Source organism: Cynoglossus semilaevis, chromosome 8, assembly GCF_000523025.1.
Source record: "Cynoglossus semilaevis isolate Cse_v1.0 chromosome 8, Cse_v1.0, whole genome shotgun sequence".
In the NCBI taxonomy this organism is placed as follows: domain Eukaryota; kingdom Metazoa; phylum Chordata; class Actinopteri; order Pleuronectiformes; family Cynoglossidae; genus Cynoglossus; species Cynoglossus semilaevis.
Genome location: NC_024314.1, coordinates 10,899,515 through 10,919,794, shown reverse-complemented (window position 1 = coordinate 10,919,794; position 20,280 = coordinate 10,899,515). Strand labels below are relative to the sequence as shown.

Sequence of the window (20,280 nt, the reverse complement as noted above, 5' to 3'; positions counted from 1 at the left end):
ATGCCGTTTGTCACACAGTAGCTTCGGACCATTTCAGGACTAATTGAATGTCAAACCACTTAAGCCCCATCACCATCACAGTGTAATGTCACTATTGTGTGCCTGAAGGCGAAGCGCAACAGGGGACTTTTTTTTCTAGCTGTTTTCATATTGAAGAAGCCTAAAATATCTCTCATCTCAGTATGGATCTAGATTCTCTCCCTCAGCCTCCCCTCAGTCTGTCTCTGTCTCTCCCGTCTTCTAATCTTACTTTTCTTATCTCTCGTCCTCCTGTTGCATCTCCATCGTCTCCTCTCTCTCTCTCTCTCTCTCTCTCTCTCTCTCTGGGAATTGATGCACTCTGTGCAAGGCTACTATAGAACAGAATTAAGGAGACAATTTCAGATTTGAAGATCACTTTAACTTCCATTTCCCAAGGTTCCTTCGAGGGCCACAGCTTCAGGGGCAGTGACATCCAAAGGCAGCTCTCCCTCTGGAGTCCTGTCCCTAAAGCTTCTGTCCCTATCTCAGCAGTAGCTGCTGCCATAATCTCTTTAAAGTGTCTGTGAATGTGTCTTTGTGGATGATTATTGAACTCAACATACAGAGCTGTGTGATTATAGACGTTGAAGGAGACACTCCAGGGAAAGTATTAAATCTCCATCCTGGTTGTTCCACTCAGCATAATGGATCCAAATTAAAGTTGAATGCGTCATCACATACATAGCACTTTATATATTAAACATCACCGTTCAAGCACCTAAATGAGCCTTCCAACAAGGGAAGGTCTGCTGGTATTGTGGAGCTCATTAAGTTGCTTTGTGGGCAGATAAAGTGCTTCAGTGGCAGTTCAGCGTCTCACCGACACAGCAAAGAATAAGGTCAAATATATATTTGATCAGAACCGACTTCGGGAAACCTGATTCCCTGTGGGCTAAAAGGCGACAACAGGGGTTTCTAAACACTGCGGTCAGTCTTCAAACACATACTGCTACACTTGAACGGTCGTACTGAGAGATGAATACAAAGTATTGTTTAATTGTTCATGTAGTAACATGTCAATGCCCTTTTTTTACCTTCTTGAAAACAATGCTAAAAACAGAAGACCACTAGCAGAGCAGCCATTAGCTAAATTAGCTAAGCTAAAAAAGTTGAGTAAACAACATTTATTTGTTTTTAGATAAATATATAAACCACTTTTATATAAACCAGCCCATATAAACCACTTTGATCTCACTTGACACTAATGGCTGTCTGGCTTTTCCTAAATGTGTGAGAAGGAAACAAATCCAACATCTGACAGCATCTGATCTTCAGTACAAACCCCCGCCTGCTGCCAAAATCCTCCAAAGATGGAGATTTATTGATGACAATTTTTCAGTTCCCCCAGCCAAGGAAAAAACATGTATTCAGCGTACCAGTGTACCTGCGCGTAGACTACGTTCTCTGTGCCTCCTCTGCTTCAGTTCATATTCAAATGCTAAGATGTAACAGATAGAGACATTTGTGAAGCACCGAGGGGGAAACGTTGAGAATCTGGTCCCAAAAACGGCAACAAACGATAACAACAACACCAGCACCAACAGATTCTGTAACCAGAAGAGACAGAAAATGCCAGGAGGAATGGCACCAGTGGCCAGAAACTGAGAACAGGACGATTGCTGCAGACACCCAGGTGGAAACAAAACTCCGGGCTGGTTATTTGCAGACACAAGATCTGTCAGAGGCAGAGCCCAGCATTCTGACACACTTTGCCCAGGCGCATGTCCCCTATTCATGGGCCAGAGCTCAGTTGGATGGGTAATGTTGGTGGGAGCGAGGGCTCGTGTATGACTTGTTGTCAGTATATGTTATTGCCTACAGTATGCATGAGGATTGAAGGACGGCTGCCAGTGGATCTCTGTGTCCTCAGGCCAGGGTGGTAACAGAGCCAGACCATATTGATGTCCGTGGGCAAAGGAAGAAAAACAAAAATTCCCAAAACTACATCAGGTGATGAGTGTGTGTGTGTGTGTTTGTGTGTGTGTGTGTGTGGGGGGGAGTGTGCTTGGGAAAGGCTGGTTGGGTTGACAATTGTGCTCGCAGCATGAGCTTTTCCCTGCCTGTGACATAACAGTGCTGGTGGCATCAGTCAGCCGGCCAAGCAAATCTGCTACCTACCCCCGGGCCGTGTGAAGCACAGGCCTGGAACAGGATATGTGTGTGTGTGTGTGTGTGTTCATGAATTCTGTACATGTGTGTTGGCTTTGTGTTGCCAAATGTGTGTATGTGTGTGTGCATGTGAGAGAAAGACAGATAGAGAGGGAGAGGAAAAGACAGAGAGAGAGGGAGAGTGATGTAGGGGTTTGGCCAGTTCATCCTCAACAGGTCGTTTCCTGAATCCAAGACTTTGGACAAACAGTCCCGGCTTACATGAAGTACTGGATAAATCGTATGTAAACCAGAGGGGTCCACCAGTGATGGTCATAATAGTCTGAAGCTCATTAAAGTCTCAGGGCAGGTCTAACTAGATCAGTCATGGTAAATGGTAAATGTAAGTCAGTTGTTGTTCTAATATTCCTCAGTGTAGTAGCGTTGGAGACCTGTCAGCTTTTATTTTGTTATACCTGTATATTGACAACAAAGTTGATTCAGTTAGCATGCAATCCAGTTTTATCCCAGGACAGTTGATGCATCACTGTCTGGTCTATGTAGTATACCTGACTAGTCGTCATGTTGTGACAAGGAATGTTGTCTTAACACTGCCTGAATGTAGAGTAGAAGGAACACATTAAAATGGATCAGCTCGGCCTCCGGGCGTTTGACACATCAAAAAAACCCTTCACCTTGAAAAGTGTTCACAGTTGCATCAGCGTAATTAATTCATTCTCTACATCCATTTAACAAAAACCAATCCCAATATTTGCGGAAGGCTTGAGTCATTAATTTGAGGAGTAGATTAGGAAGAGTCAATGCAGCAGTTAATTAGAAAGCAGTGGTGATAACCACCTGTTCAAACATACAGATGGGAAATCTGGCAGCGTATCCCATGACTGCCTCACACACACTGCAACGTAAATGAGAGGGAAACAGATGAAGATGGATGGATGTTCATGTACGCACGACACAGGTTTAAAAAAGAAAAGAAAAGAAGAACTTGCAGTTGATTAATTTGTGCAAGATCTGACCCTGGTTACTGTATATGTTATGAACAAAAACCTCCCACAAACACACACATCTGCTTTCTCCCTCTCCTTCTCTCTCTCTCTCTCTCTCTCTCTCACACACACACACACACCTACACTAGCAGACATAATTACCTGTCAAACGCAGGATGTGATTTCCTGGGAGTAAATGACCTGATTAATATTCCTGTGGATGGATGCCAGGCTGATTAGAAGCTCAGATATTCACCGTCCCTGTTGCGTCTTTTACGTTACAATGACAAGATGGGAAATTACAAATAGTGTGGACGGCGAAGGACAGTTGGCAGGTCCTTACAGCCCTCTCTGCCCTCTGAAGCACTGCTTCATTTATCAAAATACTCACCGAGTCATTAACGACACGGCTGCTCTTCAATAACAGGGTCACCGGTGTCTTATTTAGATGTTCTGACATCATTTAAATGGGAAAACAAAGATAAGTTCTCCACCTGAGGTGTAGCCCTGTGACTTGACTGTTGTTTTGTGTCATCTGAGACACCGCCATCGTAACTACAGTCATCTTCTTCTTTTGGTGTTTAACAGATCAGAGTTTTTAAATGTGACCAGATCAAACCCAAGGTGAATTGGGTTAAATGAAGCATTCTGGTTTAGATGTTTGTATGAGGAAGGTGTGGAGAGAGTTATGATGGGCCTGGATCAAACAAGCATAGTTCTGATGTAGGTAATGGTTGGTAATACGTTCTGTCATGGGTCCCAGTGGTCTCCACGTGGATGTGTCTCTCAGCAGTTGGAGTGTGAAAGACTGTGACATTGTGCGGTGAAATAAGCGATGCAAAAACTTTAACCTCAGTGTGTATTAAGAATGGAAAAGGTGTGACACTTCTACGGTCCATTCTCCTGCGAAGTAAGAACCGGCGTACAGTCAGTTCATGTCTGGGATCAAAGAAAAGCAGATGTAGCTATAGCCGTAGATTTTCTCTGACTCCAACAGGCTTTGAGACTAAGAGTAAGGGATGAAGCGTCAGCTCCACCTTCTTTTCCTCCCTGTTTGAACAGCAGGCCAGGAGCTGAACTTCAAATGGAAGTGGGGTTGTAGTGACGCCTGGCAGATAGCTGCCTTCAGCTCTGTCATTTTACTGAGCAAACCCTATCTCTGCTTGTTTCTACAGCCTGTACAGTATATATATATATATATATACTAGCTGGGACTCCTCTTTCTGCTCTGACACTGTGCAATCAAATGTGACACACCGAAGGCTCAAATGACAGGTGTGGAAGACAAGGTCACACTCGTCTACTTTTAACGAAGGCAAAGCACAGCTCCTGTTGACAGGCACAAACCTGCAGCTGCACACTGCCTGCATGCGTTTTGCACACACTTTCACTGTGGAGAGATCACACAGTCAGGAGGCAGAGCTGGAGTGTTTTGCAGACAGTTTTTTTTTATTCCATTCCTGGACATTCTCCAAAAGAGTTACCTATTAAAATTTCATCCTCTTCATCTCAGAATGAAAAGGCAAATATTATGGCTGTCAGGGATGTAATTAAACCTAAAAGAGAATTGTGTGTTTCTACACATACTGCAGAGATGTGTGTGTGCGTGTGTTTTTTTGACTAAATAAAACTTACAGCGCGGCCCACCCAAATATCTTTAGATGGACTACCAAAAAGATGACTGGATGTAATAATTCATCTGTTTAATTTGACTTCTTTATTTCATCACACAGTGATCGTGGTCAGAACGATGGGATTAGATGCTGTCTGCTCTCTGTAAACCATAAATCAATCATAAATCTTCTCTTTTTGCTCCACTTGCTGAACCCCACTCTGTCAACCCTCACCTGGCTCTTATTGCCCATATGCTAATGGATATTAGAGAGTCACAGAGGACAGATGCTACACTTGCTGTCCTACACCTTTGTTGACAAGTGAGCCTAATGAAAACACATCAGTGACACAGTGGTGTTGGTCAACAGTGATTACAGACAGAGGGATAACCTGCTGTGACTGACATTCACATGAGGCCCAGAGGAATTTCCCCCCTGCAGCATAGATCTAGCAGAGCGGCTTCATCGATGCCAGTAATGGGCCAATCTGGGCCATAAGCTATAATCAATATGTGGTTTGCACTAAAAATAGATTTTCCGGCACAATCCTGCATTTTATCAGAGCCAAATTATGCACACATCGGCACATCCTCTTGCACGTGAGCCTTTTAACCCTGATGTATATTTACATTGCAGTGACTGCTCATCTCCTCCAGTGTCCTCTTCGTCTCCTCTCCTGTCCTTTCACACTTCACACTCCCTTAATGAAAACCCATCTTGGCCTTTTCAGTCCATTTAACCGCTCGTTAATCATTTAAAACAAAAACAAAAAAAAAGCATTCTCACATCCAAGGAAAATCCATAATCCAAACACCCCATCATTTCTTGCGATACATCCCCTCCCTCGCTGACTTGTGGATTTTGAGGAGGATCTGATCGCTGATTGCAGGGGTTAAAAACGCTCCACAAGATTACTCACAAGCCCAAGGGTTAGAGGTTTCAGAGGAGTGCTTTTCACATTGCAAATAATAATAATCTCCAGTTCCTCAGTGTTGCATCTGCTACCAGGGTGAGAGGGCAGCCTTCTATCTCATTTCCCCCACAATAGGGAGAGGAGAAGAAAAACACCTACTACGCGTCATTCATCTCCGGTGTCTTTTTCTCTCCTCATGCTTTTATAAAATCAGACCAACTCGTCGCTGAAGCCAAACCTTTGAAAATGAATGCCACCTTTGTTTCTGCCCCGGCCCATGAGATGTGCTCTCATCATGATGTGGATGGTGTCTGTGGGTGGAGTGCTTCATGCTGAGTAGGGTTATGTCACCTGAATGTTTGTCAAGGAGGAGCCGTTTCAGGATTACACTTTTGTTTCATTGTCATAAGCCAACACAAGTAGCTGCACACAAACACACACAGACAAACACACACATATCCTATGACTACTCTCTCGTGTGTACGCTCCCCTCCCTGTGTTTCGTAATCACAGTATTTCATCAGCCAGTTCTGTGTTGATCGGTTCCAACATAAACTGTAAACTGGAAGGGGTAATTTTGGAGATGTGGGAATGGTGCTGTAACTGGTTTGGAATTATGTCCAAGTATCTACAGTCCCAAGGCTTCAAGTCCCTTCATTTATAACGCCTGTAAACCTTTCCTTGTTTATCTCCATCTCTCTCAGTCACTAGTTTAACGTTTCCCTCATTGGAACCTATGGAGTGTTTTGCAAAATTAAAATTCCTTTTAGAGGAAAATACTCTAAATAATGCAGAGTATGACCTAATCATTGCCATTGTCTGGTTGCTGTCCTCGGGCTCCTATTCATTTTCCAGTTGTCAATCACAGGTGGTGTTCCTTCGTTAGCTGCACCTTCAGTTGTGCTTTATCGTCTGTTTTCTTCTGAAAAGTTAATGTAATTCACAATGGTTTTACATGTAAAGAAATGCACAGCGCCACCCAGGGTCCATCAATGACTCCCTGGAAATAGACCTGAAGTGTTTGTCTACTCCCCTGAGTATTTGTCTGCATAAACAGAATGTTTTATGACCATTATTCAGTAGTGTGTGTCAGAGCTACATTGGGCTAAGACGCAACTCATTTCAGGAGCTTTGTTTCCTTTGAGAGCCAGTGAAGTTTAGTCTGAAACCAGACCCTGCTCTGGCCCATATTCTTCCCACTGGTGGTCTACAAAGACTGAGATGTTTCTGGAAATGTGGTGAAGTTAGCCATGGATCTGAACTGGCAGCGGACTGTGACCAAACTTTTTAGGGGAATATGAGGACTGTGTTACAGAGTGTGTGTGTGTGTGTGCATTTATTTATTGGCATGTGTTTTGTGTGCATTCATCTGTTTGATCTTCAGTGTTAAAAACACAAAGAAAGCCTGGTGCTGTTGCAGCCCACGGGACGCAACAAAAATAGATGGCATTCATACTCTGTGTACTCTACACCCCCCCACTAACAACACAACCCTTTAAAATCACAGCCGCCCGATCTCCCTCCACTAAAACACACACACTCTCTCCCGCTCCCTCTCTTTCTTACACACACACACACTCTCTCTCCCACTCCCCTCTTTCATTCCCTCATTATATCATGTGGGCATGAACTAAAATAAAACATTGAATAACAGCTGGATTTGAAAAGAAACAGAAGACAGGGGACATGTTATTTTTTTCAGCATGTTATAAAATGGATGGTTATCTGACCGAGGCAAGAAAGAACAAAAACAAACCACTTTCATGAGAAAGTAACAGACTAGATTGTGAGTGAATATGTATGAAATCGGTCTGTGGAGAACGAAGCTACTTTTGACCAGTGCATCACAACACTGTTTAGAGGAAAATACATGTTAAAGCACACAACACAACCTCGCTTGGACTCAGGATCCAAATGGACAGTTATGACATGCTCAGTCGTGTCTTTTCCTCTAAATAATATCAGAAATTACAAAATGAACACCGCATCTAGTTGAAGAACACCGGAAGCGTCAGCATCTCAGAGAGTCGTATTTTACATTCCGACAACAGCGTAAACCATGAGGTTACACACGCAGATTTGTCTGATTTCTATTTTGGCCATTACTTGCGGCAATGCAAAGACACAGATTCTACTCGTCACAGCAAAGTTCACACATGTGGCATTTACTGAACAGACAATACTCCCTCTCACATATACACACACACTTACACACCTACACTATCTCCTGTTGCAGCACGAGCGATTAATCATTCACTTTTTAAGAGCTATACAGCGATAGATACTGGAGTCGACACGTTTTCTCAAATTCTGTTGTAAACCACAGATGAGTTTGACAGGTAGCCACAATATTGTTGGAAAGTTGTCAGTGGAATATTAACTAACATTAAAAAATAAGTGAAGATGTGTTATTTTTCCCATTCATCATCAACCAAACAGTCTTAAAGCAGAAAGCTGCATCCATTTTTAATCGAGTTTAACTCGTCTCTGATGATATTTTTCAGCACTCAGTTCTATCCTTAGCACTGCGAGAAGCCTCTGTCCTGCTGACACACACCTCACGCACACTTCCATACACTGCTTTGAGTAACAGACACACACAGTTCAAAGCCAGGATTGAATCAAAAACTCTGAAAACAATTATGATGAAAATGAGAAAATCTCACGGAGGTTTGTGGTCCTGGAAACACAGTGCTGTGAGTGCATCCCCAGGGCCTCCTCCCCGCGGTACTGCTCACCTGGACACCCGCCCTGCAGCACGCTGGCAACGGCCCTGTCAGACAGAAATGGGGAGATGGAGGAGGTGCAGACATTAGGGAGCAGTGCACAATGTGGTTAATTGAATGATTCAGTTTGGCTGCACATCTTTTTTTTTTTTTTTGTTAAATAAAACGGTGAGGTGCAGCTGAGTGTTAACTGCGTGGTTTTATTTATCTTGATCTCTTCTCTTTCTTCTGTGCAGTCATTGCACATTCAATCTGAACAATTACATTACACCAAAGCCTTTGCACTGATCTCAAAGCAGACACAATGGAGCGCAATGCCGCCCTGTAGTGAAAGAAGCCGCCCCCCTCTTGATGTGAGTGGCTCCAATGATGTTATATAGCACCATGGTCAGCTCGACTGGAGTGGACAGAGCATGCAGCGTCCATGACAAATGACCTAAGTTCTTGTTGTTGCCCAGAAACTACAGCCAGACTGACTGTGAGATGCAATGCGTAGTTATAGGGCAGTTTATTCCTATTGTACTTTCATGAATATATAAAGGGAGCTGCAGAAACCAAAGGCATGCTGTGCACACTCCACATCACTGGGTGCGTAGGCTACTACACGGCAAGTCTCCTTGTAAACAAGCACACTTGGAGACGAAGAAGAAAGAGAAGAAGGGAATGGAGTTGGATGACGGAGGCTCACCTGTACATGTTCTCCCTCTGGGGCCGGTGCGCCTTCTCCAGCCCCAGTTTGGTGAAAATCCCCACCAGAGCCATGATGGCCACTACTCCACAAATAATGTAAACAATTAAGTTGGTCTTGTCTTTGGTGCTGTCGTGCATCTTGTTCTTCTTGTTGTACGGGGTCTGTCCGGTCTTCATCCACAATGGCGTGTCGTAGTTTTTACAGGTGCTCTGGTCCAGACGCGAGTGCTTGTAGGCGCAGCAGAAGCGGAAGCCACAGGTGCCGCAGCAGTAGAGATAGTTGCCCGTGTTGCAGACGAACGGCGGGTCCCACTGGCCCATCACGTCGAAGTAGCCCCGACATTTGTCCTCCGTGTGCGGGGTCTCCTCGGACACGCTCTCCTCCTCCTTGGAGCCGTTGGAGGTGGCGATCATTACGAATCCTCCGAGCATCCCCGGCTCCCCGTCGGCCTTGCACACCAGAGCCATAAGTTTGAGCAACAAGAAGGCGAGGAGAAAGTATTTCCCCCTCATTGTGTTTGCTTCCACCATCAACTTCACAGAGAGACGAAAAGACTGGTAGAGAGAAAGGAAGGCGCACGGTCATGGTATGCTGAAAAGTCCAGAAATGTACATCCAAACGGCACCGTCATCCGCACTGATGGAGCTGGACTAACATAATCTATCCGCCCTGACACACACATGAACAAATATCAGCGGAAAGAGAGAATATCACAAGAACCTAATTGTATTTTCTGCTGTCTGCGCTGCTGCTGCTGCTGCTGCTGCTGCTGCTGCTGCTGCTGCTGCTGCTGCTGCTGCTGCTGCTGCTGCTGCTGCTGCTGCTGCTGCTGCTGCTGCTGCTGCTGCTGCTGCTGCTGCTGCTGCTGCTGCTGCTGCTGCTGCTGCTGCTGCTGCTGCTGCTGCTGCTGCTGCTGCTGCTGCTGCTGCTGCTGCTGCTGCTGCTGCTGCTGCTGCTGCTGCTGCTGCTGCTGCTGCTGCTGCTGCTGCTGCTGCTGCTGCTGCTGCTGCTGCTGCTGCTGCTGCTGCTGCTGCTGCTGCTGCTGCTGCTGCTGCTGCTGCTGCTGCTGCTGCTGCTGCTGCTGCTGCTGCTGCTGCTGCTGCTGCTGCTGCTGCTGCTGCTGCTGCTGCTGCTGCTGCTGCTGCTGCTGCTGCTGCTGCTGCTGCTGCTGCTGCTGCTGCTGCTGCTGCTGCTGCTGCTGCTGCTGCTGCTGCTGCTGCTGCTGCTGCTGCTGCTGCTGCTGCTGCTGCTGCTGCTGCTGCTGCTGCTGCTGCTGCTGCTGCTGCTGCTGCTGCTGCTGCTGCTGCTGCTGCTGCTGCTGCTGCTGCTGCTGCTGCTGCTGCTGCTGCTGCTGCTGCTGCTGCCGAGCACTCACACGTCTTAGCAGAGTCGGATTTGGCGTCTTCAGAAGTCCAGTTCAGATCCATCAGTGCGCTCTTACGCACAGGAGTAAGAAGAGACACAAGCCACGCTGAGGATGAGAGCGCAGTGAGCGAATAGGAAGAGAACTGGGCTGGAAGAGGGTCTGGTTCGCTAAAGAAGAGGAGGAGGAGGAGGAGGAATCTGGGAGTACAGACACACACACACAGAGAGAGAGAGAGAGAGAGAGAGAGAGAGATTAGAGTAAAATACCTTCTCAATATCCGTTTAAAATATTCACTTCTCTGTATAGATTTTAGAATGTTTTTCTTTACATTTCATATATCTTATGTCACCACTGCTTTGATTTGTATCTGTGTAGTTAAATATCTTTATATACGACATTTAAAAACAACTAGGCAATATTTCTACTAACTGAATATTGAAATCCTTGTGGAATTTCTTAATTTGAACTCGTAACGCTGTTTTTATCAGCTTTAAAAGTATTCCGCTGTTGATGCAGACACATGGTAAAGGACTACTTTTAGTAAATATTTAATTAACAAGTCGTCGAGTATTACCACCTTGGAACCAGGTTGTGAGTATGACTCTTTAGTACCAGTTTACCACAGCAAACCTCTGATGCCAACATCCAGTAGGATGTGACAAAGCTCATATCACAAATTAACTAAACATTTGTACAAATAAGTCATCTGAAAAAAGCTAGGATTTATATTTGGTACATGAGCAGATATGTGGAGGTTAATTAAACTGATGTTCACAAATGTTTAGGGTTGGTGGGGGAGCTCTATCCATGGTGCTGAAAGTCCACAGGCTCTGTCCACAGGCTAGAGAACTAGAGAACACAAAGCAAAATTTTCAACACTTCCACGTTTTGTGGACCTAGTGGGGTGACAGCACAGCCATAAACCTGCTAGAAAAACATTAACGTTATCAAGAGTATACTAATTAAATAAAATAAAATAATTCATTAACCTAATGCTAATTGTACATTAGTTAATTGCCCTCCAAAAAAGATTTAAACCCTAATCGAAATTCAGGTAACAATTAACCAACGTTGTCTTCTTACTTTCTTCCACAAATCATTTCACTGGACCTCAATTGTCCTGTAATTCAGAATTATACAAGTAGAGGGCACACCTCAGCTACAGCAATTGTCTGCAATGTTTATAGGTCAAAGTGCCCGGAAAAAAAAAGGATAAAGATGAGGGAGCTCCAAACGAAGTGTCTATATACAGCTACATAACAGTGTGGTTTATGTTAAAGTAAAAATAATGGATGTAAGATTTCATAAATACCTCTACCACACTGGTACCACCCAAGGCTGCAGACCCTTTGTTGACGACAAACTCCAGCAGTAGAAGGGACAGTAAAACCTATACGTGATTAGACCAAACTAAAAGTACTTGTTTAACTGAAGAGCAACTCCTTCCGAAGTTTCTTAATAATGACAGCATTAAACGTGGTAATACATAAAGAGAGACTGAGGAAGAAAAACGATTGAGAAAGAAAAAAAAAACTTTCTCTTTCCTTATAAACGTATTTTATTTTCGGGGGGTTATTTAACTTGTGGGCACCATATTTCCTTTTACCGCCACTGGCGCTACATGCCAGGCAGAATAGTCGATCGCCGATCCTGACTGCCGTTCGCTGTCAGAGCACTGACAGCTCAGACAGATCGGAACTCTACGGCAGACCACTCCGGTGACTTTTTGACAGACTAACCAGCGGCACAACAGTTTCCCCTGGTCGGCTGTTTAAGTTTTAGACCTCATGGCTGACACCGAGGACATCTTTCTGAGAGCCAAAGACCGGACTTTCAGTGGACTGACAGAAGGTGAACCACAGTCACGTTAGCTCCGGAGGTTAGCCGAATTAGAGGCTAACGCATTAGCTGGAATTAATTATAGTTATATACATTATCAACGCTTGTTTTAACATATGAACTTTGTCGAATGCTCATTAGCCTCGTTTTATGGACTGAGCTTATGTTGTTCTGTCAGTCAGGAATCTAAACAGCAGCTCTCACTTCTTCTTTTCCGTTGACTTTAGAATGCCCCCCCCCCCAAAAAAAACCCTGTTATGTATCTAATAGTGTTGTTAAACTGGAGTATGTAATATATATATATATATATATATATATATATATATAACATGCACTTTAAGTTAGTTTCTCTGATTTGTTTTCTATATTTTCAGTTGTTTGATTTTACATTTTTATAATATTTTATTTAATTTTAACTTACTGTTGACAACTTGTCTACACTATATTTTTTCTGTCTTTTTAGAGAAGGTAAACTAGCTTTTAAACAAACCCATAGGTTTTGTGCATATGGTGTTTAATTGTGTTTTAATGAAGTTAAAACACAAAAGAAGAATCGTAATGTTAGCGCTTCCTTTTCTAGTTGCAGCTAAACTAAGCTCTGTGAGTTCTTTCATCTCAAATTATGATTAGTTTTGTTTGGAGCAGCACATGATCTGCCACCAGAGACATCTCCGCAAGTGCATGTTTGAAGTGTGTGTTTACGTTTGAAGTCGACACAGACACACACCAATGCTGCTTCCCATGCCCTGTCATTGGAGCTTTTCTTTCGTTCTCCTTTGCTTTAGCGTGTGTTTAGCTTTTTCATTTTATTGTTATTTGTCTGTAATGTGTTTTTGTTCACAGGCTCCAGAGACAGAGCCACAGCTTTAATGTTTTCTAGTGAGTGGATTCTCAAACTTCATGTCAGTTCAACAAAAATAGGAAGAACTGGGCCAGTATGTATGGGTTTGAGTGTGTTGTTGATAACAAGCAGGATGTTGCCTTGTTGAATAACTTTTTAAGAAATAATAAGAGGAGATAAAACTAAAATACTATGAAAAATACTATTGTCAAAGCACGTACCTGTTCCTCAGTTTATCAGAAGTTGGTTTTAGAACAAACTAAATCAAACATTAATCTTGACCCAGATGTGAACTCTGCCTAGAGCTGAAACCTTATCACTACTGTCATGTAGACGCAGACAAAGACAAACTTTTGACCTCAAGGCCTTCACACATTAAACCAAGTTTGTGGGTAAAATGTTTGAGCACACTGATTAAATATTTTCCTCTGTGGACCTCTTGACCCCGGTACTCCAGGGGTCTGATTCTTGAAGCGGGCTTAGTGCTAAATCAAAGTTGGCTAACTTCGTATTAGAGGGAACTCTGACTTTCTGGTTTCACTAAGCTAGGCCGTGACGCTGATTTGGTTGCTATGACAAACTTGCCAAACTCATCGTAGTGTTGTGCTAAGCTTGGAGCAAATACATTGTATTGCATTTCGTTTTATTGCTAACGGTAGTTTCCTTTATAATGTCGGTTATGATGCTGAAAACGTATTCGAGGCAACGGTGACCCGATGTGGGCGGAGCGTTGCCACTGCGCTGAAAAGGACACTTCCAGCAGTGCTCTGTGAAGAAGAGTGCAAGTTTGACATTGTTTCATCACTACTGCAACACATCAGCAAAGTGTCTTATTAATAAATACAAACAGTATTCAAATCAGTAGTTTATAGTAGTTAAATTAAAAAAGTCTTGTGTAATTTGAATGTACTTTTTTGAATCTAATAGTCCACAGAACACAGCAGAATTATTCAGACATATGAAGAGACAGCTAACGTCTGGGAAGATGATTAGACTGATCTATTATCTCCAGTAGGGGGCAGAAGAAGCAGAAGTTCTTTCCTGTTTGAACGATATTTTTGTATTTGGTCTTAATTTGCTACCAAGTCCTTTTTATTCCTATTGGGTTAAATCTGGATTAAAATTTAAATCAGTCAGGTGTTGGAGGGGGACTGACCCCTGCTGAAGCTGTGAGGGGATATGTGTAGAAAGAACACGTAGGACCCCGAAGACCACTAGAGTGCTGCTTACGTTCAGAACACTTCCTGGGAAATGATTGAAGGGAGCACGAGGCTTTTGTTCAGACCTACTATTAGCATCTGCTCTTAGCATGTCCCCATGCCTATCTGGTCGATTATGTCAGAGGTTGTCATTACCATCAGTACTTGTCCACGTCCAGTCTTGATGCTGCAGTGTTAAATGCAGCATCCACAGTAAAATTAATGTGTCTTTTGGTGAGTGCAAATGACAAAAACTGAATTTAACCGTGACTGTTCTGGCTGATGTTACTTCTCCTTCATTATGTTCACATGTCCAAACTCCTTTATTAATATTCTATATTTTCTCTCTGCTTCAGATGCTGAATGTCACTGGAAGGGACCTTTTTGCCTTATTCAGGCTGCAGACCCCCAACTTGGGCTGATGAAGGCCTGGAGGGAGGGCGACTGCAGCAGAGGAGGCGATGAATGGGACGAGGAGGTTCAACTAACCAGGCAGGCCGTGGAGGCTGTTAATAAACTCACTCCCAGACCCAGGTTTATGGTGCTGTGTGGAGACTTGGTCGACGCCATGCCAGGTAGAGATTCAAAGAAACATTAAACCAACCTGAACGATTGTTGTGAGAAGTAGAAAGACACCTTTTCTTTTTTTCTTTCAGCTAGTGGGTATTGCTTTTTTAAGCCCTTCTATAAGCCATAAATAAGTAGGGGACTCCAAAAGCTCCACTAAAACTCCTAACAGCACATGTTTATAGAAGTGAAGAGCCCTCCTGGCAGATATATGGCCGTATGGAGAATAAACAAAACATTGGCACTGCTACCAAATGTTAGAACGTAAACTCCCCAAACTCTCAGATGTCAGTTAGTTTTAAATCTGCTGGCCGTTTTCAGCCGCACCAACAGATGTACTGTTGACTGGTCTGGTCCAGACAGTGGGGTCTGATGCCATTCTTACAGCCGTAGGCTCATGCTAAGTCTTTTAAAATAACACTTTTTAATGACACTATAATTCATTTCACTCATCTTCTTGTTTGTGCCTCATTTGACTTCAGCAAAAGACTCAGCCAGATGTCCAGCAAAACCATGTCATAGTTTTTATGTTTTGTGAAAACACAGCCACCGGCGAGTCAAATCAGTCAGTGGACAGACCTCCTCTGAGGCAATAGGGTGCTAAGTATAAACTTAAATAAAGTGTTTAATGATGAACATCTAATTGTTCTAAGATTTTAAAAATGACCATATGCTTCACAGGAACACTATTAATTTATACTACATAGATTCAGGCCAGATCTGTGTGTCTGAGTCAATTAAAATCAATGTGCACATTATTTTTTACATAAAAAAGTATGAAATATCTGAGCACATCACTGTGGTATTAATCAAATAAACAACAGTGCATTTTTCTCACTGTGGCACAATTTGGGAAAATATCTTAACATTTGACTTGCTGCTCCCCCACCGCCCCTTATTTTGTGAACCATCAACCTAGTAAATGTACAAACTCCTTATAAAACAATTACTCAAATTCATATTTGAGTTTGGGGACAGATCAGTGTATATATGCTGAAAATACATCCCCAAAGACACCCCCGCCTCCTCCGCCACCACAGCCCTCACCCTCAGCACATTAACATATAAATTTGTGTTTGAAACCATAAAAAAACACATTTTCCTTGTTATACAGAATTCCAGACAGAAATGCGGTGTAATTTGAGTTGCATTTGTGACTCTGGAGCAAAATTGATTATTTCCTTCCACTCATGTGCAGCAGATAGGAGAGGTTTTTGAAGACTCTATGTACACGCGTATGTATGTACCTGTGGGGGAAATGATTGCAATTTGATGAAAATGTTGTTTATATCATATAATTTCAGGTGACCTGTGTAGATCCGGCTGCATCGGGTAATTGTATGTATACTATAGAAATCATTTTCAAAGCTGCAGTCTCCTCCATGCAAAGATTGCTTGCAGAAGCAGAGAGTTGTTTCTGACATCCACCAGCATTCACATATATAGAAATCCATTATATAGAATACTGGTGCTGCCTGGGATGGTCCTGGTTTAATCAATGCATTCCTTGAATACAGTAACACCAGTTCACTGATGGTTCACTGTATCATATTTCACTCACGGCGAGGGGAACAGTTTCAACATTAGTCTGCTCTTTTTCCAAGTCAGAGTTGGTAAACAATGTACTGCAGCTGATACTCCTCTTTGACACCGTGCAGCTGCTATGCTAATGTTTGCTTAAAACAGGACGAGCAATGAATTCTACTGAACTTATTCAGGCACAGATGGATGTGAACTGTATGTGACAGTAGACTTACAGAAGTACTAATGACTGGAATGAAGAGTAGTAGTAGAAGCATGGTCAGATCTTGTGATCTTGTACCTGTGATCACAAGGCATTTATCCCAAATAGACGATCACTTTTCTGTATTCCACTGTCAACCTCATTCCTCATATAACTACATTGAATATATATTAAAAAAAGAAAAGGTTGCCCTCAAGCTTTTTGAACAAAACACAGGTTTTGCATTGAAAAAATCCTCCAAATTCCTGGTTAGAGATGGGGAGCACAGGGTTTTTGTTTTCAAACAAAGAGTCAATCAGCTCGGAGTAATCAGTCCTATGTCCTGGTTTGTCAGATGTTTCTGAACCAGAACAATAAGCAGCCTGGTGTTGTGGCAGCAGCAGCTGGTACCCATGATTCAGCATGTGTCGTCATTGTCCACTCAGACGAATAGAATTGGTTCTGAAAATAGTTGAATACCTCTGAGAATATCTGGCCAGGTAAACCGTTTTTTTCTTTCTCATTCCATTTCTTATTTGGACCTGACGTGCAGTGTTCTGCTCAGTGTTCACCCAGACAAGTGAAGCTGAAATTAGTTTTGCAAACCTAAACCTGGTAACGCACCCTTAGAGTCAGTTTTAAAGCCCAAAGAATATTTCCTAGGTATACCTTGGCAGGTGTCAGTTAAAAATGGATGCTTTTATTAAAGCAAATGTAACGAAGGGATGATGTGTACTACATCTCCAGAGTTTTTTCTCAATGTCCAGCTGCCTGACTCAGTAATAGGGTAAGTGAAATGGACTGGCAGGACACACTGCAGGGTTAATGTTCAGTGAAAAAAGAGCCGCAAGCCGCCAACTACTGCAAACTACCTTTGCATGACAATTAGGAAGCTAGCATGAGGTTCCTGTGTGGCTGACTGGCCACAGGGAATGGGGGCAGAGACAGAAAAAAAAGCATCCAACTCTGCATGGATTCTGTGTGTGTGTGTTTACTGGATGATTGGAGCACAGTGACATAATTGGCTATTTGTTTACCCTTCTGTTTTTAAATGATTTTAAAGGTTATGTAAGCCCTAATGGAGAAGCTGCATTCTTCTAATTAGTTTCATTTAGAGAAGCATGTAAAGTGTAGAAAGTCCTTGAGGGTGGAATCTTTAAACTTGAATCACCACAAACTATTGCAGCCAGCTTTCATTTACATACTTAAAATCTTCTTCAAAGAGTTAGTTAAGGACCTTCGTTTCTATGACAAAAACTAACTTAACACTAAATGGATTTAAATGAGTGAGGCTAATTGACAATGACAAAAGGTATTGATAACGTTGAGAGCCATTTCAGTTCTGGTCTAGAAGGCGGGACTTGTGTTACTGAGATTCAGTCAGAGCTAACGTATCTTTAGGAGCAGATAAACAGAAGACTGCAGAAGGTGACTAAATTTGAAGCGTTGTCTGAAAGCATCATTTTGAGTTTCATGCAAAATCAATGAATCACTGAGATATGAACTGATCTGGTGTCAAGGTCACAACACCACATCATGGTATTTCTATGTAAAATTAAATGAATAATATGATACTGTATAATATGTTGTATGATATACATCTTATGATTATTGTAAATTATGATGTACTATTTCATTAAAATGAAAATATCACACAATGCATAATAGATGACTAAATACGCTTTTAATTTAGTCAACTCAAATAATTTGATATTTCATTCATTAAAACTGACCAATACTTAATCAACATTATCATTACATGCAGTTGAGATTTAGCTTTGTCCCAGAACAGCACTTGCTTCTCTTTTTATTTTTTTTCAGTCACACTGACCACCAATTTTAAGACTTGCAGTTCGTATCTGTCTTTCATCTAAAACCCTGACTCCAGGCAGAGTATCCTCATCATCTCCATGATTGCATCATTTAGATCAGAAATACGGCCGCCATCCATTTTCCATCGTAACCCCAGTGTCTCTCTGATCACTCACAAATATACATGCACGGTATGAAGATCCAGCAGCCAGAGTTACGATGGGGTAACAACAGCGAAGCCTAGGGGACCTTTTAAACGTGGTGTCGTCAACCCTTGTTACCATCATCCCTAGCGAAACAGGTTGTGTGTGCCATTCTCATTACTCACTGTGTCCATCACTCGCCTGGCAACTGGGTCGCGTCGTGCGTGTGAAGAGGGAAGAAATATTGGGTGCTGCTTCATTCCTGTCTCTCAGCTGATATTTCCCCTTAAACTGTTTATTTACAACATAGAATAAATGGGTGGCAGCCAAGGGAAGCTGGCTGTCAACTGGTATTGTCACATCTTCTGTCTGTTGGCGACAAGATATTGGCAACTGTTTAACTATTCTTAAGGATTCTCCCCTCTGTCTCTCCAATCCGTTCCTCTTATTCCCACACTCTCCTTCTCTCTGCCTCTTTTTCCTGTGTCACCCTGGCAAACAGCTGCAGTCTCATTTCCCAGACCTGTTTTTTTTTTTTGACAGATTCATTTGCAAGTCTGCCACTGTACAAAAACAAACTCCTTATTTATGCTGCGTATGAATTTATGAAGCATCAGTGTGAATTCTCTCAAAGTCTCAAAATGTTTGATTCGATCTCGTGATTCTTGAATTTAACATTGGTTTCGTTTACTTCTGGACATTGTTTAGAAATCAGACAAGCTGCGGATCACTTGTGCGTGCTACCTCAGAACTCTATAAACAGCCCCTGTCCACAGTTTACGCCTCTATAAAGGTTGTTGATGAGTCATCAAGAGGCAAAAGTGTTCATTCAGTGTTCTCCCCTGACATTTGTCTAATCTTGAGGACTTCCTCCAACCTCTGCTTTACATTCTTCCCCCCTTCTCACTCGTGCGGCCTTGTGTCTTTCAAGCAGACAAATGAAGAGAATAAAGAGTGGAGAGGGAAGCTGGGGAGCGGAGGGTAGGAGGGTGGAGAGAGCTGATTAGATTAAAGAAACATGCTGGACCTAACACTCTCCTAATGAGCACTACAAAGGATTTAAGCAGTGTCTCTGAGGGTTCATGAAAGATGTTACGCATGGTAAGGTAATAGAACTGGTAGAGTACGCCTGAGCTGGCAAACGTGTGTAGAACTCTCAAAGGTGAAGTAGAGGTTATCTTGGGAATCCCCTGTCCGCTGTCTCTAATTATGGAATCCTGCTTAATTGTCATCAAAGGCAGAAAAAAAAAATATTTTTCAGAAAATTGGAAACAGATATGAGTGTGAACGATTGACTGCCTTTGGAGAGTATGTTTTAGAGACACTTGGAATTTTTAAGAGACTGGGGACATTGTCTTTATGTAATGGGTTCATACAGTGGTTTGTGAGGAAAGTAATAGGTTTCTTAGGGGTTTGGTCATGCCTGGATTGTGGAGGTTATGAAACATGTCTTAATATAGCCTTCACCATTGAGCCCTGGGGTCTTGTGGTATAATCTGCCTAAAGTCCCCTGTAAGGACAGTCTTAATAAATGATGAGTTTGTAATAATCCATCTTGATCTTCCGGAGTTTATCAGAAGGTCAGCAGGTCATCTACTGTTGCGTTCCTTCTCAGTTACAGTACATGTCAGTACAGGCCTGCCATTACTGGTCTGTTTCATTATGGAGCAGACTCTGAACAGCAGTTTGAGTGTAACACGCTTGAATATCCATGATCTGTGAGTTCCTGCT

The 20,280-nt window shown here is 42.7% G+C and overlaps 2 protein-coding genes across 3 annotated transcripts in view; one reads left to right on the top strand and one right to left on the bottom strand.

Moving 5' to 3' along the window:
* shisa9a (shisa family member 9a) overlaps positions 1-9,817 on the bottom strand; it is a 35,262-nt gene extending 25,445 nt beyond the window's left edge. The window contains exons 1-2 of one of the 2 annotated variants that reach the window (XM_017034418.2): positions 9,057-9,817; positions 8,309-8,415 (exon numbers count right to left, since the gene is read on the bottom strand). In XM_017034418.2, coding sequence (XP_016889907.1) covers positions 8,309-8,415; positions 9,057-9,589 — 640 coding nt within the window. In that variant the 5' untranslated portion in view covers positions 9,590-9,817. The remainder of the gene's footprint in view (positions 1-8,308; positions 8,416-9,056) is intronic. The other variant, XM_017034419.2, reaches the window with a different exon arrangement.
* A 2,247-nt stretch (positions 9,818-12,064) lies between these two features.
* cpped1 (calcineurin-like phosphoesterase domain containing 1) overlaps positions 12,065-20,280 on the top strand; it is a 27,682-nt gene continuing 19,466 nt past the window's right edge. The window contains exons 1-2 of the mRNA XM_008314762.3: positions 12,065-12,276; positions 14,661-14,879. Of these exons, the coding sequence (XP_008312984.1) occupies positions 12,213-12,276; positions 14,661-14,879 (283 nt within the window). The 5' untranslated portion in view covers positions 12,065-12,212. The remainder of the gene's footprint in view (positions 12,277-14,660; positions 14,880-20,280) is intronic.